Source organism: Pholis gunnellus (genome assembly GCF_910591455.1).
Source record: "Pholis gunnellus genome assembly, chromosome: 4".
Lineage (NCBI taxonomy): Eukaryota > Metazoa > Chordata > Actinopteri > Perciformes > Pholidae > Pholis > Pholis gunnellus.
This window is the reverse complement of record NC_136530.1, coordinates 11,319,726-11,346,979: the sequence shown is the minus strand read 5'-3', so window position 1 is coordinate 11,346,979 and position 27,254 is coordinate 11,319,726. Positions and strand designations below refer to the sequence as shown.

Here is a 27,254-nt window from a genome sequence, read left to right as displayed (position 1 = left end):
CCTGAACTGAAGAGTTTGGGAGATGAGAGAAGTGGGACTTGAATAGAGCCAAAAGGAGAAAGGGACTGAAAGAAAAAGGAACTCTGTCAATGGGAAGGGGGCAGGAGAGGCTGAATGCACCGGTCCGTGGTCTACAGTGTTGATATTTCCCTCAATGGTCTCTTCCAAAGTGAGCGTTTTAAGCCAGCCCGACACACTAAATTTGCCCTTTGTGCATGGAGAGGCCCCTAGCTGTCGTGATGCAAGGTGAGGAGGCACTGGGGGCAGATGGAACCTGCTTGTCACCTCAATGGTCTCTATTCTCCCCCCTGTATGCCCTGCCTGGCCCGCCCCGCCCATCGCCACCATTCACCCAGCGCTCCACTGGGAACGTCCAGGGACCTTGCGCTTTGGGACGGCCCCATATAATGAGCCCCTCTGGATGGCTTGAATGTGGCGCCATTGTTCTACCCGGGGCCATTAAACCACCTCCTGGGCAAACAAGAGCGTCCCTCTTCCTTTATGGGGCCCAAGAAGGCAACAAAGAGAGGAGTCATTGAGACACAGAGGGGCCGCCCTTTGTTTGGTGTCCTTTTTGCTGCTCCTCAATGCCTGGGCTGGGAAGGGGAGGATCGTGTTGGTCTTTAGCGCTCCTCATATCGCCACAATCCCTTGTTTGGCCAAAGTGGAGATGTGAACTTAATTGACTTGAGTGGCCCCAGTGCACCTTGTAGCAAATAACCTGGAGGAGATACAGAGAAGGTATTGTGCATCTGAAAGAAAACCTGTGAGGAAAGTTTTACGACCCCTACGATCCCAGCTAATGAAACCCTGGAGAATTTTAGACCATCTGATTTCAACTGTGAAATGTAGCTGAACTGTGGTTGTTAACAGCATTGTAGAAAGATGACATGCTGAACAAGATCACAAGACTCCTCTGCAGTGACCTGCTATTATGAATGATAGAATGTAGAATTGTTTTCACACGTAATTACTGTAAATTACTTCTACAGTGAGCTCAACTAGAAACTGTGCATCCTTTTACACACCAGTGGTAATGCGATCACAGAGGCCTACCTCACATGACAGACAATTACAACTGTAACCACTTACAATATTGACCTAAATAGAAAGTTTATTGAATGTCTGTCTGCTTCGGCTCAAGATATTTCAATGGAGGTCATAGTAAGAGACACCTCCGATGTTTCAGATGCCTACCGTGAGGGAAAGTTTTTAGATATCCTGAGGCTAAAGGGGCTGCAGGCCAATGCAAGTTTGGACCATCATTCACATCTAACCAGGCACTGACCTCAACCTTTCCTCCGGCCACCACACTGGGCAGTGAGGCTGATTAGCTGAGGGCAGGTGCTGAGCGCAGGGCTCCTGAGGAGAGGTTAAGGAGAGGAGTCAACACCTCCCTGTGTGCTGCTGACTGGCTCGCTGCCACCATGTCATCCATTCTGTAGTCTAATCGAGTTATCATATCAACAAATCTCCCATCAGGGGCCCCACAGCTGACACTCCCAGAAAAGAAACCCAGAGGGGGCCGACAAATTTTTAGCAGCGGGACGCTGGGGAAAGGAGCCGGCCTGCCAGGCGGCAATGAAAAGTACCTGCAGCCTCCGGTCAACTACCCCTCTGGGGACGACACTCACGCTGGGCGCCATGCTGGGGCGGTTATTCGATTAGGCTGCGTGCTACGTGGGCAACTCCATTCTGCAGCCCTGAGGCTGAGCGAACCACCCACTGGGAAAACTGTTTGAGTTACCATGGGGAGAGAGAGAGAAAATAGTCTGGGATAAGTAGCATCCGATCGGTGAGTAAACCTACAATATGAAAAATACGGCTGCTGTGGGTCAAAGATGAGCGGTGGGAGAAATATGTCTTTCCGCTTTTCTAGGAATCATTGATACAAATTCAAATAAAACCGTCACTAGATTTGTGCTTTTTATTGGCTGTGAAGGCAACTCTCACAAAAAATAAAGTGTGTCACATAAAAAGATGAGATTCAAAGGGTTCATAAAGAAGACCGCACTAAGAATATCTGCCAAAGATGTACTAGTAATTGTTTATCTAAAAATGATATATATATATATAAATTTATGTTTTGCAGTGAATTCCTCTCACACACATGCATAATATTACGCTTTCACACTTGCACACAGAAACAAACAGCAGGGGTCAGCGGGAGAAGGGGGTAGTTGTGTTGGCCCTGAAAGTTGACCTGCCACTCCATTGCTACCTGCTGCTAGGGCACAAAGGAGCCCCTTGGCGAGCCGCGTCAGGAAGAAAAGCCAGGCGGAGAATGAGTCAGCTCGAGCTCCACAGAGAAGAAGACCCTCGTCTATCCCCCATGACCACTCTGTCATCCATGAATACTATTTACGCCACGGGAAGTCTTTTCTCTAATAGACCCCCCGGTTCCCTCTTCTTCGCCTCGCGCTCTCGACACATTCACAGGGACCCCTCTTGTCCTCTGTGTTCTGTGTCATCCTTTTCTCTCTCTCTCTTTCCCTTTTTTTTTTACAGGCTATATCAAGAGAGATGCTCCCCAAGCATTGCAAATTGATTATGGCACTGAACATTTATTACATGATGGCTGGGGGTCTGCGTGGTGGAGATGTGAGAGCGAGAGAGAGGGAGCGTGCTGGGGAGAGGAATGTGGGCTCATCCTCAGGGTCATCATTATGATCTGACACTTCGTCAGTGTCACGGGGGACGACTACAGCACACGCGTTTCACAGAGGAGCCGATTGAAAACTAGCACAAACTATAAAGATAACTGGCTCATGTCTCATTAGGGGCGCTGGTTACATTTCATTACACTTGAGTTCAGATTATTGTAAGTTTTAACTTCAACTGAAGGAATACAACGCTCTCTACCGAAGGTTTCTTCTTTACACTCTCACTGGGCCTAATTTGTGATGCATGCTGTGTACACTTTGAGATTGTACGCAGTTTATCCTTCAACAATTATCAGTGACTGATGGCTAATGCAATTGTTCAACATAATAACCTCAACAACCGTGACATCTTGCAATCCAATGCTGCAATAAATAGTACCCTTTCTGCCTCAAAGAGGCTTTGATAGACTCAGTGATTAGTTTTTAGGAATTGTTTCTGGAGTTGACTTGAATTATATTGTAATGTCTTCCTGTTATTTTCAAAAAACATATCCAACTTTGTATCATAATGATTGTCTTTGACCAAATATTCTACAATGAACTTTGTCTTCTTGTTATCTCCCTAAAGAGTAGGTTGACTACTGCAAATGTAATCATGTCATCATGGGTTGTTTCCCCTGATGTTTTTGTGACATCTCTGTGAGTCTCTGTGGATGAACCCGAGACAGCGTGGGTGGAGAACAGTAGTATTCTCCACAGGTTTTCAAGTCACTTGGTTGTCTGAAGCTCCTGCACAGACGCAGAAATTAGTCTGTGTCACTGCAGTGTAATGCCACGTTAAAGTGGTTATCTGCAAGATTCTTTTCGGAAAATGTTAAAGTTCTCATGACTGTACAGACAGAATAATTGCTGTGCGACATCATTAAAGGGATCTTACAAAATGAAAATGTCACAGGATTATTACTTCAATACTTCAATTATAATTATCTTCTGATGCAGCTCAAGGAGCACAACCTGTCGTACTGTATCTGTGGTCAACTGTGGCTGCATTTCCATGCAACATTCATGCATGCTGAAACCGGTGAATCTACATAGACACAAACATATGGGCATAGACACCCTTCCATTTACAGTATCCACTTTACAGCAAGTATTCACAGTCAATGGCAGACATATGCACACTACTGCAGACACATTAACACAAACCAATCTGCTCATAAACAAACACACAACCACATATCCACTTTTGGTTTGATTGACTTGTAACCAGTTCTCCAGGGTCAAGCCAGCCATCACTTATTCCCTCACCCTTCATAAATTGCTTTGGGTAATAAAATCACTTGATTGTTTACAATAAATCTAGTGAAACACAAAAAAAAACTTCCCGCTGTTACCCCCCAGTTCTCCCTCCAGACACACCAGAGAGAGAGAAAGAGAGAGAGAGAGAGAGAGAGAAAGAGAGAGAGAGAGAGAGAGAGAGAGAGAGAGAGAGATTTTTGGGGTGACCTCTATTGTTGCTTTAATCCTGGCCGCGGCACCTTCCAGTGGGACAAAGGGATCGTGAGCGGCAGGAAGCCAGTCCTCAGTTCTCCCAACGCTCCACACAAAGCTGCTGCCGCCGGGTTATGATTAGAACATCAGTGTGGCCCGCAGAGCTCTTGCTGCGAAGGATGCAAGCTTAGACCCACGCCAAGCCAGGGCTCCGCCAGCACTTTGAAGAATAGAGAGCGGGTGAAAGAGAGGGCCACAATGAATACCTAAAAACACCCATTCAGGCAGACCTTGAGAAGCACAGGTTGCCTCTGTGGTCGGTCCTCCTCTGTTCTCACTCTCCTTCTGTTCCCTTCTTCACCTTGGGCTGAGAATTTGCTGATGTCTGCGGGTTCTTCAGAGACCTCTTAGAAAGGGAAAGAAGGGCGACAAGATGGGGGGGCAGGACTTTAACAGAATAGCTTCGTCAAAACTGACGTGGTCCAGACCTGGCCCAAGACGATCTCGCTGCTCTGCTAATAGCCGGCATCAGCAAAGAGACAAAAGGAACTCGGCAATTATTAGATTTAAAGGCCGGCTGCAGTGAATGGGGAACTCCAAATAAAGTCATTGTACGTTGATGGAAGAGTTAGGGGTTAGTTGAGGTTCAGCTCCAGACCAATACCCAGGCCTGGAATAATTAACCAGAAGCAGCTATTAATCTTGACCAATGACAGTGCCTGAAACAATGGGGACTGACCAATCATTGATGGTAACATCCACTCTGGGGACCTCGGCTCACAGCTAAGGGACTATCCCAGACACTGGGGAGGAGGAGCCGTGGTAGTTTATCTACAATATATCAACTTCACAGAGTACAGTGATTGATGAATTGCAGTTATATGAGGAAAGTAATTGAAAAACAGATCTCACAAAGGCAGTGGGAAAGACCTTACTTCTTTACTTTGTGCTGACAATGCAATTTACTTGTTTTTTTGTAAAACATGACAATGACAATAATACAAATACTGTTTAATGAATCACAGAAATGCCAGTCCTTGGTGCACAAAGTATTCAGGTTTTCTATTGTGCCTGGTTGTATTATTGTGTATCGGTTTTCTCAATAATCCAGATTAGGCCGTTGAAATGAAATATAACATAAAACCACTATTGTGCAAAGTAAAGTATAATCAGATTCTGGATTTTGGCCAATGACTCAATAACAAAAATGTGATTACACTCATCCGTTCTGGGTGGGATTATGTTCTCAGCAGACCCCCATAATGATTTTGAAAACATTAATCTACAAAAGCACTTAACTGTAAGGTCAAAAATGGACACTATAGGGAAATAACTGTGGGTTCAGGTATCTGTAAGCTTCAGGTTGAGGTTAAAAAATGATATACTGTGTGTTCCAATACTGCTACCATAATATTTTGTATACCAGAAAAATATTTTGTATGTCCCAATACATAGTATGTCAAATGCAGTATTCACAAAATACCATGTACGACTGCAGCCGGTCGCACTTTGTAGTATGCAAGCTAGCATGTTTTTCAGGCTATTCTGACCCACAATCCAAGTCCTCTGCGCCACAGATATATGAGAACTCGCTCATATATCTAGAGATATATGAGAAAGTACGTACTTTGTAAGGGCAGCTGCAGTAAGTGATAGAAAATATGTGGGAAAAGAACAGCAGCAGAAAGGTGTGAAATCCACGAGTGAGACATGAAAGCTGCAGAAAATCTGCACATGTAGCAACTCCACACCCTCAGTGCTGAGTTTATTCATTCCCACATAATTATGAAAGCATACATGTCGGAATTTGCTGCTTTCTGATAATCATGCAAACAGCCCACAGCGACTCATGAGGAGCCAGCATAGATAAGGTGTTAACTACAGCATGGAGAGAAAACTTTTCCACACATTAAGATTCATGAATGTTAGGGAATCAGTGTGTTTTCTTTCAGTGTATTTCTTTAAGAGAGTACGGTAGGCTGAAGACTCAGTATAACTGCTGCAGTGTTTGCGAAAAAGACATCCACTAATTTCGTTGCTAATATTTTTTTGAATTTCAACTAACTGGCTTGATTAAAAAACGTTTTATGTTTTATTTGTTTACCTTTTGAATCAAGCCTGATACAAGTGAACGTGTCAATTAAAACCACACAACAAGGCCACAATGCTGCACTACACAACAACATTTATTATGTTAGCTTTGGCCTTGAATAATCAGCATCTAGATGTAAATTGAGGGATTTGACAGGTTAATTGTTTCAAATGTGCCAAACCTTTTTTACTGTCCAGATACTCATTAGAATTGAACATTTGTGTGTCCACTTTTTAAATTTATACATACAGTTGTTATAGTATTTGCATGAGAAGTGAGTCGATTTGTGAGCGAGCAACTGTTTTAACCATATGGCAGAGACTGAGGGAGGACAAGGAGGGGAAATGGACGTATCCTGAGAGACATGAACCTATGGGAAGCAGTTGTGGGGAGGTGTGGAGGGTGGCGGGTTGCTGGTACAGTATGTGGCAGACCACTGGCACACACGCCAGCTCCACTTTCCACGCTGCTCACTCTCCTGACGCCGGGCTCCCCCGGTGCCCCTGCCCTCCTCCCAGCACCGCTTTGTGTGCCCGCATAATCTCCCAGCAAAGGAGGCGACGCAGGTGGTCCCATCCCAGTGAAGGCTCTCTTTTTCTCTCACCCTCTGCCTGTTCTTGTCTCTCTTCCCTGGCTGCCTGCATCCTCTCCCTCTTCAGTCCCAGGCGTGGCGACACAAAGAGACACCTCCCTGGCAGAGATAAACCTATTTTAGAGATGCCGAGGGGGAACCTGACGCTCCCCGCCTCTCCTCCCCTTGTTCCCTTCATCTCTCTCTCTCTTGCTCTTTCTCCCAGGGAGAGCTGTGCTGCGCTGGGCTTCAAGCACCATTAGCCCCTCAGTGGTGTGTGTCTTCTTGTGTTTATGTGCGTTTGTCTTTTGTGTGTGTGTTGAGGAGGTTCAAAGGGTTCTGCCTCTATAGTTCACCAGTCAACCTGATCCATGGGGGGGGGGGGGGGGGGCAGAGGAGGCAGGGGGGGGGGGGTGATAGAAAGGGACACTTTCAGAGTTTAAGTGTAAGTTGCCAAGGTTAGTACAGATGTCCCCCCTCAACCTACAGGATGGTCCCAAGCAGGCGATTCATGGTATTCAGGTGTGTGACGCTTTCCAGTCAGGAAAATGAAGGAACATTTGATCACAAAGGTTCTGAAACATACAATCTGAACATGTATGAACATGTAAACTTCATCCTCAAAACTCATAAATCTTTGTATGTTCAAAGCATTCCAACAGCGTACTAAGTCCTTGAAAAATACATGTTCATTGCTAGGGTTGAATGTTTAGAAATAGTTCATTTGTTTTAGTTTAGAAAAGAGGGATGGGCATTGTTAGAAAACTCAAAATGTTCCATAACTTGGCAGTTAACACATTAAGTTTCTAAATGTCCCTGAAAATCTGATCAAAGAGCCTAAAATCCTTCTGTAATAAAAGAGATGTATAAGCCACTTGTACAATCACACTTTGTTTCTTTGCCTCAAACAGTCTCAATATGAACTCCTTTACAACAGAAAGGGAAACAAACCTTCCATCACTGTGTGAGAAGTAATTACCTACTTTAAGATACAAGGACAAAGTCCATAACACTCAGTGGGAAAACACTAACACTGTTTCTCTTTTGCCGTGACATCATTGTTATCACACCCACTTCCCCTTCAAACAAATCAGACATGGAAAATTGTCTGGTATTCCCCCCTGAGCGCTTCCAATCACGGCATCAAAGGCATGACGCAAGGCCGGGACAAAATGGAAGCCATTATGGCTAATTAGCTGCTGCCCTTTAAAGCACAGGGACCTGCCTGCTGCCGGGGCCCCGAGTGTGTGTCAGAGCAAACGCCACTGACAGCTCCCACGCTACAAAGGCGACGGAGGGAGGGAAGGGGTAGAGAAGATAGCGCGCGCGGGAGAGAGAGAGAGAGAGGTAAAAAGAAAAAAAAGTAGGATGAGGCGGATTGGGAATTTGCTTGAAAGCCTGCATTCATTTATTCTTTTTAAAAATGTTTCCTGCAAATAATGGAGGAAGTTCGCAGGAGGAATAAATGGGGAGGGGGGGGTCACTGGAAGACGGAGCAGGGAAAAATGGGCTGGGGTTTGGGGCACCGAGCTACTCATGATGAAAGGAGCTTCTTCTTTCACTGCCAGGATCCACATGGGCATTCTTCAAGCTCACCCAAGCGGAACTCGGCTACACACACACACACACACACACACACACACACACACACACACACACACACACACACACACACACACACACACACACCCAACCCGCAAAATTCTCGTATGCTCCCCCCCACATCCTCAACTTTATCCCACACCTGAAAGCTGCCTGCTGCCTGATTATCCAGCATGCCCTCCCCTCCGCTTGTCTGTCATCATGCCCTGTGGTTACAACAACCCTAAACCACACACACAGACACACACACACACACACACACACACACACACACACACACACACACACAGACACACAGATGGAAATAGATAAGCAGAGGACACACATGGCTACACACTTACACACACACTGAAAGTCAAACACATGCACAGTTAAACACTGCATGGCCCCCTGGCTGGCAGATCAGCCCGTCTCAGCTTGTATGTGAAGGAATTGAGGTGTAATTACTTCTCCAGTCGGATTAATTTATCACTTCACTATTCGTTTACTCTCTCTGCTGATTTTACAGATTATCACCTATCCTGTCAAATAAATGAGCTTTTCAACTTATTTCTTATTATTTTTTACATGTATCAATTAAGTGTACCTCCAAGTATATAATATTAAATGTACACTAATACATATAAAACATGACCATGTAATAATTAGAGACATAGTCAACGCACCATAAAACATAAAAAATCACTAAAAAGTAGTGGTTCATCAGTTTTGCAGGACTGGATACTGGCATTTGTTGGATGTACATGCTGTACCAATGGAATGTTTTTGGTAAAGAACATGTTCTACTGAAGTCATCAACAGACTGTAAGTAGAAATGTAACTGGTCTTATCCCACTGGAATATATTCAACACACTAAATGTTCTTCAGTTGAATTGGACGTCTGTACGTAGCTATTTTACTACTTGGACCCGGGAATTAATCTGCCCTGTTGATGATTAAGAACTACATACCACAAGGTTTGATTGTTTATTAATTTCCCCCGAAGCACAGCCTAAAGATCTCATAACACCACGGATACAAAGAAAAACAGAAGTCAAGGCCTCGTCGTCAACCCACGTATCCAATCTGTCCTTCCCAAACGAGCGGCGACAGACGATTTCCTGTGCGCTGGAATCCTTAACCTCTTATTCCCAGCTCCAAGGCTGGTGGGAGACTTGGGGAAGGGTTAGAGGTCTGGAATCTTTTCACACGTCTTCGCAGACATAAAGAGCAAACAAACCTCAGGGTCTTTATCACTGAAATCTAAACCTCTCGGCTGATTTCATGTCTGTGGGCCAAGGCTGGGGGACGCAGCGATGACCACCTGTTCCCTGTTTGTTCCTGGTAGTCGCTTTTCTCATGGGCTTTACATTCTTACAAATCATTACAGGCCCAGGACGAAACTTAAGCTTTGGCCAATTTCTCCCTCGCTGCCCCCCATATATGAGAACCTATACAGTCTCCTTTCAAAGGCTGCGTATGTGTCTGTCTTCGTGTGAGGGAAATTAAAACAGAGAAAAAGGGCTATCTTGTTGGTTTCTATAGGTTTCTATCGTACAGTTTCTGCACGAGTATCACAAGACTAGCTGCTGCTGAATGATATTAAGGAGTATTTTTTTTTTTAAACAAAAGCATTGATTTACAGGGGTTCTCCTTTGTGCCAGCCTATTGAAATAAACTGTGTCATGGAAGAATGTATTGAAGGACTTTGGGTTTTTTAACAGGAGACAGTGAAAAGGGCTCCTCATACATACAGATTCCATCAACCAGCTATAAAAACTGAGGGGAGAGGAGTCTCATTTATGGGGTAACATTTAACTGCTCTGTGGCATTTAGGCAGAGGAGGCAGAGAGGACGCCTCTTTTGTTGCTGTACGGCTGCAGCAGACAATGATCGAGGCGTGTGGAGCGCAGGAATGTCCTTACTGTAGACACTCTCGGAAGTCGGGTTCGAGTGTGCGACTGTCTGTCGCTTTGTCCTTGTGTCAGTGTGTGTCCATTTTCGTGACAGATAGGACTGTGGGAAAAGTGCCCTTACAATCGCCGTCTATTGTCTACCCTCCATATATTTGCGGTGCGGTTCATTCCGCTGATAAGTGATGGAGAGAACCGTAGATGAAACAAATTAAATCCAATACAGCATTGTGACTCGCTTACATGAATCACTTCTGATTAGCCTCAAGCTGGCATGGCCGAGCCGTCAGCGAAACTGCAAAACTCACAGAGGCCTCGCAAAAAATCAGCAATCCCCGTCCCATTAAAGACCAGTCACTCCTCTGCTTCACTAAAGAGGCGTTCAGGAACCACTGTCAGGCCTCACTGTCACTGTCGTCACATAGTCAGCCATAATGGGCTCTGACTATTATTAATACTGGGCCTGAAGCAAGGGCCTCGCCATAAAATATGTTAATCAAATCGGGCCCCTGGGGGCCCCTCAAAGGGAGCTTTAACACAAATTGAAAATCACTGATGGCTTTGGAGGAAGGGTCGGTCTCGAAGGGGGGAGGCCCTAACCCTGTTAGTCACACGGGTCAGGGCTCAATGATGCTGCATATTTCCAGTCACTGTCAATTACCCTGATATCGTCTGTGGAGGGTCGCATGCAGCCAGCGCTGCAGCGGGAAAGAGAGAGCGCCCAGCAACTGGTGGCTGGATCTGTGGAGCACGTGGGAAAATCAGAGATGGTGTGTGCATGTGCGTACGTGTGTGTGAGAGAGATAGATTTTGTGATCTTCAGAACAAATCGTCAGCCCCCGACAGCCCAGGATGCCACACGCTAATCACACTAATGCCTATTGGCCGGGTTAAGGAGGAAGCGAACATGCCAGCTTTAGATTAGTGGATAATGTAAATCATCTGATTCCGTAAATCTATGACAGCTCTACCACTCAGTGCTCACAGAGACAGAGTAATTATGATGATTCTAAAGGTTTCAACGCAGGTCTTCAGACAATATGTCTATTTTAAGAAAGAAAGCAGCAGACCATAAGGGACCAATTAAGCATGGGACAAATGAAACTGGAAAAAAAGCAGCTCTTATGCTTAAAAGGAGCAGAATGTCATCAGCTGACAACATAAATATAGCGCTGCAATAGTCATTCAAAAGTGTTGGTGCATCCGCCCACATTGCAAATGGTATATTTATACTTTCATACTTTTTGTGACTGAATATGCAGCTTGACTGTTTTTTGTCCCTAAAGTGGTAAATTGCAGTTGCAATTACTTCACATCAAAATGAAGCCAATAGCTTGATGTCATATCATTTAGAAGAAGAGTAAAGCTTAAATTATGTCATCATACTTTCCTGTCGTAAACTTTAAATATGATCAATTGTAAACTTGTACTTGCATAGCAGACCACTCAAAGCGCTTTAAGCACTTTCCATTCCTCCACTGATGGTAGTGGCCACCATGTAAGGTGCCACCTGCCCATCATACACCGCAGGCACAGCCGGAGCAATTTGAGCACTTTTAAGTGTCTTTCCCAAGGACACGTCGACATGGACTAGTGGAGCCGGGGATCGAACCGTCGATCCTTTGTGATAATTTTAACCTTTCAACTTTTGATTTTGGTCTCACCACACCTGCAGGAAAGGTCTGCAAGCTGGAGCCCCTTTGATAGTGGAAAAGAAAGGCCCCAATGCCAAGACACTACATTTTAAAGCAACACTGCATGAACAAAGCTATTGAAACTCCTCAAACCAGCAGAACCAATTTCTGTCAAACTCCTGTCACTTTGTCAAAATACAGTCAAAGACAGCTTAACGGGCTGTTTGTATCCATGTGTTAGTGAAAATATGTCTGGGACAGAGTCTGGATGAAAGTCTTTTCTCTTCCAGTACTTACAACAACTAACAAATTAAAAACATTTTTTCAGCCACCTATCAAGTTTATGGGCGTGAATGTTTTATACCAAAAAGGTAAGATCTTGGGTGGGATATGTGTGATAAAACATCTGTATCGCCAGAAAGGGGCATTGATATTGGACTATTTCACACAACCAATGATTGCAGTCAATTTCTAACATCCTCTGCCTGGTAACTACGGTACGGTTAATGTTCGGGAAAGATGGTGGTTATGGCAAATAAAGTATGGCTTAAGTTTTGTTAGACTTGGACACGTAAACAAGGTGGGAGAATTGTGGTTACGGTTAAACATGTTTGATTGTGACACAAATTAAAGGGCACACTAGATCCTGCATTGGCACTGAATGTTGGTGGCGGAAGTCAGACAAGCTCCTTTATAATGCATAGTTGCCATGCTGTCTTAGTCAGTCATCTTTTTCATTCAATGACTTATCTTAGCTCTCAGGAATGACACACTGCTGCCTCCCTTACAACTGCTGCAACTGAGGAAAACAAAGAGAACCAGAGGCTTTATGTATTTGACCACACAAGACAATACCATCAGAAACATGTCACGTATTCTTCCGAGGTCTCAGTTCCTCTGCCCACTCTAGGTGGCTACTTTACAGCTTCAGGGATAATCACATTGGACCCATTTCCCAGAGTAACCGGGGTTTACATGTCCATGACAAGCTTGCCAGTACCCCAACACACACACACACACACACACACACACACACACACACACAGGCATTTGTCTCATTCATGATGCAAACCGGAGCTGAGATAACAGTGTGTAGTGGGAGTTTTTAAGAATACACTCCACAAAGGTGAAGTTACAGAGACAAACGAGGTGGGAGGCATCGAACACACGCTTAGAAAAACACACTCGGCCTTGAATAAACCCACACTTAGGCTTTGTCAACGTGTTGGGAAGGCAGAGACAAGACAAGCAAAGACACACAAACACACTTGCCATCACACACTCACACACTCTAAGTGACATAAACAAACTCTTTTATTGTGCACACCTTCAAACAATTACACTCACTCACACACACACACACACACACGCACGGCTTGCTTTGTGTCTACGGCCTCTCGTGGTCGTATCTCTGCGGCCAGCTCCTCTTCGGCTCCCGCCACTGGCTCCATAAAGGGAAAGAGGATTAACTGCTGGTCCACGTCACAGTTTAGGCTGCTTTTGCGTGGACGGAGCAGAGGGAGGTGGGATAATGCCATTTCATGTCTCTGAGCACCGACATGATGCAATGTATCTCAGTGGTGAAACACTTAGTGCAGTGGGAACAAATGCCGACAATAAAACCAACCGAGAGAAAAAAATGAGAAAACCGGACCAGATTGAGGAGTAGAGAATCTCTAAAAAAGTTGCTGGTTTGAGGTGTGATGTTTTGAATTTGTTGCATTAGAAGTCACTACAGCTTCTCTGGATACATGTGAACATATATACAGAATAGATGAAAACTAAATAAGACTGAAAAAAAGCAAAGGGTTTGTGGAAATCAACAATTCATGATCGACAATTACATAAGAGCTGAAGAATATGTAGTCAATGCCCCGTAAGAGCCTCTTCAGATGTTTTGTCTGTGGGTGACATTTTATTCCCATGTTATGGGACTCAATTTGGCTTCTTGAAAATCCCTCAAACCCTTAATTAATGCTATCCCTGCAATCAAGCTGACGAAGCAACTTTCTGGAAAAATCATACACTTTTATTTTTAGGAAAAAGTTGGCAAGTCTGTTGTTTACATTTTGCATTTGGGTAATTAAATGGAAACTTGTGCATCAAAACTATGTAAAATAGTTGTTTAGTTATTAGCTACTAATTTGAAAAACAATGAACGATTCCATATATGTTTCAAGAAAAATGCCTAATTGGGGGGTTCCAACTACCAGAAGGTGAGGATTTAATGATATGATAGAAAACGGAATATCTTTGAGTTTTACATTGGATTTGAGTTATTCACTATTTATGGACATGTTATGGGGAAAAAAAGCTCTAAAACAGACACACCGACTGTGATTACAACTGAATCTATGGACGGAGACTGAAAATATATGTGCATGCTCTACGTATGTTTCTCCTACCTCCATTAGATTTGTTTTATATGTATTCATTGATAATTAATTTATATTACCATAACTAATTACATTCAGAAATAATGCAACATGGTGTACATGTTGAGTCAAATGACCTGTGATGTTTAAATTAATTTGAATGAAACGTCAACGCAATGCAAAAAGCAAAAGTACCTGAAACGAATGACTGAGAAAACGTATGTATGGAAACACTGTAGATCGTTATACATCTGTCTGCAAAGCTGCACACACCCAACAGTCAAACACATCACGACAAGTTTCTCCGCAGGATTTCTCATTTGTGGAGGAGTTTCTTCTTTCCGAGCACATTGCCATTAAGTGTGAGCCATTAAATCACAGAACACAAACAAAACTGTTTGCACAGTCAAGACTTTAATCCATCAGTTTCTGTGCAGACACCTCTCTCCACTGTATCCCATGCTCCTGTGTGTGTGGCCTTGACGTTAACATTACATCATTAACACCATCTCCGTGACTTTACAATAACAACGGCCACTATTTTGATTCACTGACATCAAACTCGCTGACTCCATCCCAGCTCCATCAGAGTGAAAAAGAGCTGGACATCCGGACCCGTTTGATGTATTCAAGGGTCAAAAAAATCTGTTTTCTCTTTCCCTTCATCTCAGAGGGGCCCAAGCCTCCGCGGAGGGGCTGTTAAAAGCAGGAAAATAAAACCAGCCACGCGAGGGCAGAGCTCGTAGATCATACAGCCAAACAAGTGTGTAAGTTGAGTGTGTTAGGGGTGTGTTTCGCTCTCCTGCTGGACTTCACAAGTCTCCCTAGGCCACGTTAATTGATCACAGCCTCGCTCGCATGTGCAAAGAGAGGCGGAACCCCACGCAAAATGATGCTGTAATGTAAAAGTAGTGGCTGGCAAGCTGCAGGCATGCTCACACACATACATGAAGATATATTGCAGATGAACTCAGAGCAGCAACGTCTCTCTCCCCCCCCCCCCCCCACACACACACACACACAAACACTCACAGAAACACACACACAGACGGCAGCACGATATACAGCCTAAGTAAATCATCTCAACATCCTGTCATATGAAAACACACATATGGAACATAACCATATTCAGGCTGCCTAGTGTTACTGTATGCACAAGAAAAGATCACATAAACTGTAGCTGACCCTGACCCCTGACCTCTGACTTTCTTGTCGAGACTGACAATAGAAACAGCAACAATTATTTTTGGTCAACGCAGCACCATCGCTGTCCAGTGAAAAACATGTGTCCCCAGATTTAAGATTTGTCCGTGTCTTAAGCTAAAAAAACATTTGAAAACTCAGTGGTTTTTCGAGAATAGTTGACATTTTGGCGATACGTGGTTTTCAGGACAGCTGCGTTATGCTGTCATGGGGTGGACATCTTTATATCACTTACTACAGAATAAGCTACATGACTACTATGCACAATTCAAACATTTAAATTTGGTAATAGATATGTATTGGTTTATTCATTCATTATATTTTGGCTCTTTAAAACGACATGGCTTAATTAGCTGAGCTTACCCGACTCCACCAATGTTAAAGCACGCATTGAATAACTCACAAGAAACAATATTGAGTATTAGTATCCTATGTGTACTTACATTTTACACCTATAAAATGATTGGTGTATTGTTTATCATAATCTTTCCAGTTTTTTTCTGGGGACAACTCTCAGGGGCCCTGACCCTGAAGTTGGGAAAGGGGCTCAGAAGTGCTTCATGAAGAACCTCTTTGTGTGATATCAAAAGCAACCAAACTGTCACCGTTGGCAGTTGTTTGGACGTTGGTGTGGTGGGAACTTGTTTGCCTGGTCTATTTGTTTGTTGTGATGGTCTCTGAGGGGGGAAACCCTCCCACTCAATTGGCCCTGGGTTCCAGAGAAACTGGAGGACAGGTCATACAAAGGCGCAGTGTGAAGGGGTCATCTCTGTCACAGCCCAGATTTGGGGGATGTGCCAACTTTGTAACTGACGGCATCGTATGGTTGCCATGTCCTGCTCTCCTCAAGTCACCATGCCCTGTGACCATACACCAAAAACATGTTTACGAACCAAAACTGGGAGGATGGGCTATAGGGATGAAAAAAGACTGCTTCTAAAGGCTGGAGACCATAAAAGAAACAATAATCCAGCATCACAGGACCACCTTTGCTAGAGTTCTTGTTTTTGAGTGTGTGTGAGAGGCTGGGCTGGTGAGAAACACTGTGGATTTACATAGCAGTCTGCGACTTCAAACGAGGTGGCTGACATTTGAATGGACTGATGGTGGGAGCCTCTGGTGGGGTTTTTGTTGCCATGCAGGGTGAGCCAAGGAAAGTGGGCACGCACACTGCTGGGATTTGTGTGTAGACAGCTTGTCCTGTTTACTAGGCCCACAGGTTACCATAGGAGCCCCGCACAATCTGAGTGTTTGAGAGACAAAGACAGAGTGTGAGAGAGAAAGATACGGAGACCGGGAGGTGGAAGCGTAAGAAGGGTACACCATGTAGAGTTAGATGGGTACTGAGTCACTGGCTGCACTGCAGACAGGGGACAGAACAACTCACATGAGTAATAGACTAAAAATAATGGAGTGGAGATCGGGTCCATGAGACTTGGATGCCCTTTTGTACGCAAGTACCCATAATTCAAAGCTCCCAGACTCCGGTAGCTTTTATGAATTGGTGAGCCAAGCAGTACATTGCTGTTCATTACCTTTATATGAATCTGATCAACAGCTACAACCTTATACATGCAAATAGTGAGAACAAAAATCATGCTTACATATCAGGTGAAGTGTCGGTTGCACTGCTCACGACCCATCCCCCAACTGAGGCCATAACCAGTGTTGTGGGTCAGAAATAGAAATTGTGTAATTTTAAGGGGTCAGAAGCCAAAAATGTTGGGAACCACTGCTCTACATACGCTGTTATGTCCCTGAGCCAATTGACAGAACCATGTGCATTTGTTGCACTTGGCAAAAATAAAATGTCTGGCCTTGAGTCTGTAATTAGTTGATCTCAACATGTCACACTGATGCAGAACAATGATTTTGAAATATCCTAAAATACGCCTGGACAGCTGTAGCTAAACTTCTGACCACGTCCAACCATAACAGTGTCAACCTCGGGAGGAATAAATGTTAGTTCAACACACAGGGAACCAAAGGGAAAAACCCTTTGCTCCTGACAAGGAACACCTGTCTGAGTGAGTGTATACTCTGGAATGAGTGTAAGCCTCTGGGACAGAAGGAGGGAAGCATGTGAGTGAGTATGTATGCATGTGTATTTCTGTGCAGAAAATATGCGCAAATACCCAGTCAGGGTCATACATGAGTCTAACGTACACTGAGCTTAAATAAAAATCAAACTTTCAATCGCATTGTATGCTTGGATCAGGATTCAGATTGCATATACACCGATCCACTTCCGCCCACACAGATCCAACACTCTCTCCCCTCCCACAGCTTTCCCTTTCCCTGCCTGGCTGCTCTGCTGGCTGGCTGACGAGCCGTGCTGCTGGGCTCGGTGGCGGTTGCCCTGTCTATCAGTCTATTTCCAGGCTCAGCGCCCAGCGCAGAGGCAGGCAGTCAGTCAGTCAGGCGGTGTGGTGGAGGGCAGAGGGGTTGATGCGTGTGTCAGAGAGGCGCTCTCCCACATTCCCCCGGCGGCTGGCAGCAGGCCGGGCCTGCGGAGGGGGGTTCGCCTCTTTCTCACGACCTCTCAGGTTCCTGCGCTCATCTGGGAGCTATTCATTTCCTGCCAGAAACCAGCCTTCCCCTGCAACTGCAGGAGGAGGGGGGGGGGGGGGGGTGAAGAGGGGAGGGAGAGGGAGAGGAGTTTGGCTTCGAAATGAGTCCAGGGCTTGGTACAGCAAGCCCTGGGCTTAAATCATAAAGCTCTCGCTTGTCTGGGCTGCAATCAAAGACAGCCCCAGTGACGGGCCGAGAGAGAGGGAGAGAGAGAAAGAGGAACCATGAGAGAGAGAGGGAGAGAGTGGACCATATGGTAGCACTTAGGGAGCCAAGGAGGAAGCAGAGGGGCTTTTTTTCCCTCCTTTTGCTCTCTGCATGCACGCGGAGTGTGGGAAAAGTTAATGGACACGCATGGCAGCTAACCCCCCGGTCGTGTTGTGACATGTGTGCGGTCACTCCGGCAGCTCGGCCACTGCACTGGGTAATTGGAGAGGCTCGTAAAGCTTTTCTCCAGAGGGGAAGAGACCACTGAAGATGTTGGTGGGTGCGTGGCGGCGAAGGGGAGGAAGGGAGGAAGAGGGGGAAAAGGCTGTGAGGTGGGGTGGGAGGGCTCAGCAGCTGGGTGTCGTCCGGGTCACACCACGTGCCTCCCAGACGTCCCGCGTCCAGCTGTGGCTCCGGGGCTCGGGGCAGGAAGCTCGACACTGGTCCGAGCACAGCTGGAATGCTGTGGGAACGTTTTGCGTAGGTGTGTGTGCGACTGTGCGTATTTGTGTGGAGAAGCTCTGGCTCACAGGAGACCGACTGTTATCCTGTGTGGTAGGCCTTTCCTTGAACCCCCCCACCCCACCCCCCACTTAACTCTCCACTACCTCACCCACTGTGCCCTTTGGCCAGGCATGTCCTCACCCAACACCCTGCACAAATTCGCACGCACAAGACGTGCGCACGCACAAGACGTATGCACGCACAGGCGCGAGCACACACATGGCTTCAATCAAACAGGGATGCATGGCCCCCCGTAAAAAGGTGTGATGGAAATTCAAAATGATGGCACTTATCCACACTTTGTGCCTCTTAGCGCACTGATAATTGCAAACACCTGCACCCCCCCCTTCCCACACACACCGCCTTCAAAGAAGGGCCACACTCGGATAGCTGGAGGGGGCACACACACCTGGGCAGAGCAGAGCGCTACCACATGGCTCAGTGGCTCGGTGTTTAACGTGTCCTTCTGCTGTCAACCCACCATCCCCTGACATTAAGGAACTCCCCTCAGCTCTGATTAAAGACACAGCCGGAGGCTCCTCTGCTCCATGCAGTCAGGAGATTAATGCTGTTGGCAATGTTAAAGCTGACTGATCAGCGGAAATCCTCATGCAGATGAGTTTCTAGCATTTTTAGCTTAATCACTTCAAATTGTGAGTTTAATAAATTATTTCCAACTTTTGAGTTGATCATCGATGAGTGGCCATTTAGCTTCATGTCCTGATGAAATATTTTCAAAACAAAGATTCAAGTGACATGATTTTTTGAGTTCTTATCAAATCCTGATACGGCTGCTCGGAGAAGCTTATTTTACTCATAGATTATACCTAAGCCTCTCCAACAAAATGCTCCTGTGTCTTGATTTAGAGAGTAATAATTAGAGTATTTTCCTATTTCCATAACCATTTGTTAAATCATCCAAAGGCTTTGCTCTTTTTCATCCAAGAAGCTCAACCACAGCAGCCATTCATGCTCCACTCGTTGACCGAACAAATACCAATAACACTGCAATGCACTTCTGCACTGCTAGATGGCGTAAGTGGCCTCTGTAAGACTCCAAAGTTTCCACAAGAAGTTGTGAAACTGTTGGACTATCGGCTCTAGATAGTCTAACTCCTTTGCATGGTGAATTAAAGAGCTACAGTCTCCTTCCTGACTCAATTATTCAGCTAATAGAACAACAACAGTTACTGCTTACTGACAGTCTGGTCCAGTGCGACTTACAGTTACTGAGCACAAACAGTGTTTTTGCTCAAAGACACTTTAGGAAGATGCATGTCTCTTAATACATAGCACACTAGTTGTTGCAGAGATTGAACCATAAACATTACTGCAGAGGAGAGTCTCTTACACACAGCAATACTTCCTTTTCTGTATTTTTCAGTGTTACTACATTTTCTATCCAACAAAACACTTGTTGGTTTTGTGTGTAAACAGCACACTCCAAAGTGATTATCACATAACAAATAGTGTAACCGAAAAGGTGAATGTGTTCTACTGCTCAGTTTTGCTTGTTAAGGTCCAAATAAGATGCATAAACAGGCGGAAATTTGTATTATTTGCATAAGATCTTATTTAGTTTTCCCAACAAACAACTCAAGCGCATGTTTTTCAATATCTTTACAAATTTATTTGTCTTCCAAAACGAAGAACATCATAAGAGCATTGAACATATCTTTGGCATCACACAGTAAAAAAAGACAACTCAAATATATAAAAAAACGCAGTGAACGGACTTCCACAATACAAATCTCATTTCAATATGAACTTTACTCCCTTGTTAGCTGTACAAATATAGTGCATTCTCTTTCCATTTTACGAGAAAAAAAAACTGGTTCAAAACAACTTTCTAACATTGAACAAAGAGAGAACTATTAAGTGTCATGTTAAAGTCTTCATGGCCCTTCCCAACTTTTCACCAGGGTCGCCACACTGAGTCCGTGTTGCCTGAAGGGGCTCCGGGGGACACCGCAGCCGGTAGAGGGACCGGCGTGCCGACGTTATTGGCGTAAACGGGGATAACGGGGCCGTTTGGCGCAAAAGCCGCGTTAGGTATGAGGAATGCAAACTGTCCGTCTGTAGCAGGCACGATCTGGAAACCGCCGTACACTTTGGTGGCGTCTGATGGTAAATTAACCGGCGATGAGCCTCCTTTACAGGACACCGAGTTCATGGGCAGGACCTGCGGGGACGAGCTGGGGATCTGCATGGACTGGCCGAAGGAGGGGTGGGTTGGTCCGGCGATGGAGGGGAGCTGGTGCTGGTGTTGATGCTGACTGGGGTAGTTCATCGCGTTGATCTGGGTCATGCAGCTGGCCAGGTGGCCGATGAGCCGCGTTCTGACCTCGGTGTTGACACCTTCGCAGGTGGACAGGAACCGGGTGACTTCATTCATGCACTCGCTGAAACCGGCACGATATTTTCCTAAAACGGTGGGGTCGGTGTTTAGGGCAGCTGCAGAGAAAACACACATGTCTATTTAACTCAGGATATTCACATGCACACGTTGTTTTATTTTTAAAATGTGTAAAATGTGAAAGATTTAGACGGGGGTCTTTAAGCAGGAGTATTAGACCAGCCCAGATATGTTCTAAAACGCACAGCCATGAGACAGATTAGTCCGGAAAATGCGACTTACCGGTCATCTGAGCCCTCTGGAGGTTCCGGAGATGCTTCACCGTCATCTCCAGGATGTCCGCCTTCTCCAGTTTAGAGTGTCTGGAGCTCTGAGAGGACGGAAAACACACATGGTTAGAATTACGCGCTCACTTTTTAAGAGTTTGACAGGGTCAGTTTTGAAATCTATTAATAACCAAGGCGCTAAGTGAGTACTTACATCTTTTTTGAGTGCATCCAGGATGAGAGTTTTCAGCTGCCCCAAGCTCTCGTTGATTCTGGCTCTTCTCCTCTTTTCCATTATTGGCTTGGATGACTGAAGATTAAAAAAACAAAACGACGTTAACTATTACATTTCTCTTTGGTTCAAGCGTAAAAGTGAAAACCCTCGTATTGGATGAGGAACTAATGAAAAATGTTTTCCAAAATGAAACATTTCAGGCTTTTTAAAAGATGAATATTATACCAACCTTTCTGTGCTCAGATGCTGTCTTGGGTTTATCGGGAGTTGTGTTCATGCTTGCCGGAGTTGCAGCGACCGGAGAGGATGACGTTTTTTCCATCATATCGGAAGGCATTTTCTTATCGGAAATATCCAACAAAACCACAGCAAATTACGATCCAGTGGTGTAGGAAAAAGGATGATGAATATTTTCAGTTTTCGATATTCAAAAGTCCCCTCTCCCTCAAAACAATCCTGAGATATGTAGCGTATCAAGTTAAAATCCGTTTGAGCGACGCGCAGCAGCAGCGGCAGCTATCACGAGCGGATGCAGAGTCTCTCTGTTGGTCGCTCCGCGTGTGGCTTGTATTTATATCTCGCACTGCACGCGAACGGCTCGTGTGAAACTTCCCAAACTTTCTTTCCCACAGTAACTTTCCACCAATCAGGGCGAGGGACACGCGGCCCAAGGGAGGACGGCTCGTGGTCGGCGCCCTCCCATTGGTTGTTTGGCCGCAAGAGCTGGCGGCCAATGGCGCGCGGCCCGGGTTCAGGGCACAGCCGGGGAAACTGCCTGCAGTCTTCAATCATCGTACCGTTTACATATTAACAGTGGAGCCGCTGACTGGCACAGCCACCAGGAGCGGGCACACGGACCTTTTATCTCCCAGACAAGAGATAACAGCAGAGAACACAATAACATTATGTTACAAAAAACAGTAGCTGTTATGAATAATAAGAATAATAAGAATAATACAATTAATAATAACACTCTTACACCCACAATCAAACCAACTTGAGCCGATTATGTTTTGGCTTGTCCACACAAAGTTGCCCTCTAACTCTAGAATGTAGGTGTGCTCAATTTAATGAAACAAAAAAAGAAAGTTCTACTTCTGTACCGTTTAAAAACCACAAGTAGGAAGTGGTAGGCTATCTGGCAATCAGAGTTTCAGTCATGTGGCATGGAGGCACAGGAGGGACCCGTTTTGTTTTGTTTTCTAACAAACTTCACAGACAGTTGCTGTTAGGCTATAATGCCATTAGTAAAAGAAACACCACATGATGAGACACACTCAGATACACACAGCCTTCAACACAACCATCATATCCAATGGAGTCATGCTAATTTAGCCTTCCCTCAGAGAAGGAAATCACATTAAATGCGCACACTCCATTTCCATGCTATTTACCACTAACTTTGTGGTACAAATTTTGGCATTTAATCATCTGTCGGTGTTGTGAATGTGGAGCACGTGCCAGGATGTTTTATGAGCGCGGTGGTTGGAGGTTTGGCCGCCGGGCTGCCGGGGGGCCGCCGGGCCAAGGGGGAGGGTGGAGGGGTGAGGGGAGGGTATGTGGCGGCGGCGGTGGTTTACATTAGAGGGGAAGGTAAATAGCAGCTGCTGTTTTAAAAGCCTGGGAAAACCACGCCCACAGAGAGAGCTGGAGCGGGCTCCCTTATCGGAATGTGAGCCAGAGCAGAGATATTTCTGAGCCCGGAGAGCTCACACGATCAGACCGCTGCCTCCTCCTCCTCCTCCTCCTCCTCCTCCTTCACCTCCTACTCCTCCTCCCCGCCTTTGGTCGCCCCACAGCGTTCAAAGCTTTTTTAGATTTCAGGTCATAATTTCGTTTCATTATCTTTATTGCATTTGGAGAGATGCAAGAGCAGACGAGCGGTGCAGAGAACAAAAACGGGGCTCAACACTGCGTCTTATGCCGTTTATTGACGGACAGCAGCTTCCCAGGTTGGGCGACTGTCACAAACAGGAAGTTTGTATTAACGTGCGCTGTCTGACACATAGGCTACTGTAGCCTATTTAGGAGTCCTGTGGGTATTTAAAGTTTGACGAGTGAGGCGATAATCACATCGCTTCCTCCATTATCCTTGTGTTCCCTTTTACCCAGAAGTACTAATTTCAGAAAAAAAACGAACACTTCGCCACGAAGAAAATACTGAAGTCGACTGATTCAAACTATATCGTTAACTAAATCTCTATTATATTTTTGAGAAACAAACACACGAGCTTACTGTCTCCCGGTGGAATAATTCCCACTACTTTCTGGCTCATTTTTCCCGATGAAAGTAAGAAAACATTATGAACCATGTTCAATTCTGGAGACTTTAATTGACAAATGCGCCAATGTGTTGACAGGATGTAATCGGGAAAAGCAATCCATTAGGACCTATATATCTTTGAGTGTAAGGAGCTCAAAGCGCGGCTCTCCGCTGAGCTCACACACCTCCAGCTGCTGCAGAGACCGCGACACGTGGCGCGCAGGCGACCAGGGGAAGGCGCTCCTCTCGCCGGCTTGCCGCCTGGATCTGCGGGGCGTCGCCGGCGCCTGGCCGCAAGATCGTGAATTTGATAACTAACGCTGAGCTGCACGGGGCTCCAGATCCTCAGCTGAACATGCGAGAGGCGCGGAGATGGGTTTGAGTTGTCTCCAAGCCTGCACTTGAGCATGCAGCTGTATATTACAATGTCTGAAAACTATATGACATCCCCACCAGACATGATGCATTATGGTATCAGAGGGATAAAGCATTTTTTTTTTACTTTTTATGACACTGCAAACATTTTATTGTCATGTGGCCACTCCACTTTTAAGCTATTGTTGATTTCATATCGGCAATATTTAAGTCTCAAAAGACAGATGAGGTCTTGTTAAATAGCTGGTTAAAATGAGGTCAATGTCAGAATTATTAACTGGCATGTGAGACATCAGTGAAACCTCACATGTGTCTTGTGTGTAATTGCAAACTTTGCCTTTGGCATGAGGGAGTCTGGTCTGTACATGTGCCTAAACCAGTTATAATCCTAAATATCCTTCATGAACAACAACGCTGCCTCTGTCAAACACATCACTAACATGTCTCATTGTTGTGCACTGCACACCTGAGTCATTTTACCTGCACAATGGCACTGACAGAGTTCCAAAACAAATGTAGTGGTGTGAAGCAGTGTTGGTTTTGAAACGCTCTCCGCCTGAATGACTTTCTCACGCTCATGTTGCAAGAGGTCTCTGGCGGTGAACTGAGTCACAGAGACCAGGGTCTGTCGGTCCCTCCCTTCTCCCTGCGAGTCTATCAGGTGCACCTGGCTGCCGTCGGTCCCCGGAGTGTTACCTGTTGCTATGTCTCAACTCCTCTATCGCAAGAAATCTGTGGGAAACAGGCTGACTAACAACGAACACAGCTCTCTGTTGTAAAAGCTTTTGATCACATGGTGTTTGGAGATACTTTACTGATATAAAAAGTCAATTGTCTGGCCTGCAGACAGGAAAACAAACAAGCATGATTATTTAGCATCTTTTATTTTGGACACACTGTCCTCACTCTTTTTTTTACCTGTGACCGCCCTACTCTGCCCCTACACCAACCCCCATCCCGCTTGATCTTATCCTCTCTCCTTTTTTTATCTCTCTTTTTATAGTGCCCCTCCTTACCTCCCTCCTCCTTTTATCTCCCTCTTCCTCTTTTTTCATTCCACCGCTCCCAGTCTTTCCCAGGACTCATATCTTTATTGAGGCCCCTCGACCATGGACCTCCACACACTGCAATAATGCAGCAATAATGCAATTAGGCAGGGAGATTGTGGGGCTAAAGTGTGTGTGAAAGTGTGAGATATTCTGCTCACAAAACAATCTGGCCGGCTGTCACCCACTGCTCATGCCTTAATGTGTAAGCCATTGGTGAACAGAGCTGCTGCCAACGGGCGCTCCTGGTGCCACAAGGGTGACACGGTTGTTGTGTGTGTGCATGCGTGTTCAGGGGGGGGGGGGGGTGGGGTCGAAGCTTAAATGCCTTTGCTGGCATTTAGAGCTTCATTACAGGCTGGCAAAAAAGAGTGGGAAGTAGGCAGGCAGTCAGACAGGATGTATCAAGGCCAGCCTTGAGGTGTCATGTGGCTGCCGCTGCCAAACTGAGGGTGGCACTGTGTTGACGCAGCCTGCTTTCCCAAGGTTCTGCCACACTGTGGTTGACTGACTCGACTTATCCAACAGTTCACACTGTGATTAGCATGGTCAACAAGTCACCAGACATCCTTTCATTTCCTACAGAGCTGAGAGGCCAATGTGTGCACAGTCACTGCGTGTCAACAGCGTATGAACTTTTCAGCTCTGCTTGGAAACTGCAAACTGCATAAGAAGCTCATTACAAACAGTCAAAGATTCCCCGTTCTCGACAACTTTTACATGAAATGCTGCAGAAGTGAAGATGCTGGTGAATAGTTGCATGTGTTGTGTGTTTCTAATTTCAATTGATCGGGCTTGAAGGTTCTGTTCTGTGTGAACTGCAAACTACTGTTTCCAAAGTAATCTTACCTAAAGGTCTGGCTTTTTACGAAGCTTAAACTCTTCCTCGGTCCGATGAAGAGTTGGCTCAGTTGTCATAGAGATGAGCCAAGTATGGAACTTTGGTCTCATGATAACAGGTGGTCAAATACGGCGTGAGACTGCAATATGAGGGGAGGACGACTATGCAATGTGACATTTGAGTTCATTCTTTTTTTTTGTCAAACTACTCTGTGTAAAGGTTTTAGGCTACACTGTTTTGATTATTGAGTCTCTGAATTATGTGTTTGCTATCGTCATGAAGAACAGGATGCACATGCACAAAACCTGCACAGGCGTGAAATTATATATATTTCTGCTGATTTCTGTAACTGTCGTTGGTGGTGACACTCACCAAAGAAATTGCAAGAGAAGACAATGATTACAAACTAATGTCAACAATGAAGATTTCTAATCATTCAATAACAGGCTTTGCAAATGATTTATAAAATGCATCAAAGTTGGCCTTGATGAACACAAAATGCTTTTTGGAGAAAGTCCTCGATCCGATCCGAAATATGTCAGTTTGTATTGAAAACTGCATATGGTACCTTTGCCATGCATCTTCAAAAATAATAAATACAAATCTTAAAACGATACAAGAACCTGATAAAGATGTATTCAAATTGGCTAAATACATCTGCCTAGATTTGCCTGTGAAACATATACTGTATCTACCAGAATCCACTATATGGCTGCACTACCCACAATCAGTCAGAATAGAGTGACCCATCACCCAAGTTGCTCATAGTGTGAGCACAGGGTTACAGCAAAGAGAGGGTTGTGTGAAAGCGATAAGCTCTGACAACTTACAGAAAAGCACTGAATGATAGCAGAGCCGTTACAGATTTTGGAGTGTGTGAGAGCACAGAGGGGGAGTAAGTGCAACAACAAATGAGAGCGTTTATGTGTGTGTGTGAGAGTGTGTGTGTGTGTGAGAGTATGTGTGCGCACATGCATCATCCCAGCGTGGCATGAATGTGTGTTATTAGTGGGAGTGGAGTAGGACCTGTGCTCAGCTGCTGTTAGCGAGGCCAGCCAAGGCTTGGAGAGCAGGATCAAAGCAGGGACAAAGAGAGAGAAGGAGAACTGACAGATCCTCCAAGCAG

At 45.3% G+C, this 27,254-nt stretch overlaps 1 protein-coding gene across 2 annotated transcripts; it reads right to left on the bottom strand.

The window, feature by feature from the left end:
* Window positions 1-20,365: 20,365 nt before the first annotated feature.
* On the bottom strand, window positions 20,366-22,117 carry her6 (hairy-related 6). 2 transcript variants are annotated; one of them, XM_079157303.1, is made up of 4 exons: window positions 21,833-22,117; window positions 21,583-21,678; window positions 21,385-21,472; window positions 20,366-21,200 (listed from the first exon to the last, which is right to left on the bottom strand). In XM_079157303.1, the coding sequence occupies exons 1-4, from the start codon at window positions 21,938-21,940 to the stop codon at window positions 20,662-20,664; spliced, it is 831 nt and encodes a 276-aa protein (XP_079013429.1). In that variant the 5' UTR covers window positions 21,941-22,117; the 3' UTR covers window positions 20,366-20,661. The 2 variants fall into 2 exon arrangements, with proteins under 2 accessions (XP_079013429.1, XP_079013430.1); XM_079157304.1 differs by having other exon boundaries at window positions 20,366-21,170.
* Between the last annotated feature and the right edge of the window lie 5,137 nt (window positions 22,118-27,254).

Bases quoted from the DNA above. Each gene is read 5' to 3' on its own strand.
- her6 (XM_079157303.1), bottom strand. From the start codon at position 21,940: ATGCCTTCCGATATGATGGAAAAAACGTCATCCTCTCCGGTCGCTGCA. The intron at 21,679-21,832 runs GTTGGTATAATA...TTTAATCTTCAG, and splicing joins CAGCATCTGAGCACAGAAAG to TCATCCAAGCCAATAATGGA. The intron at 21,473-21,582 runs GTAAGTACTCAC...CCGTCCTCTCAG, and splicing joins TGGATGCACTCAAAAAAGAT to AGCTCCAGACACTCTAAACT.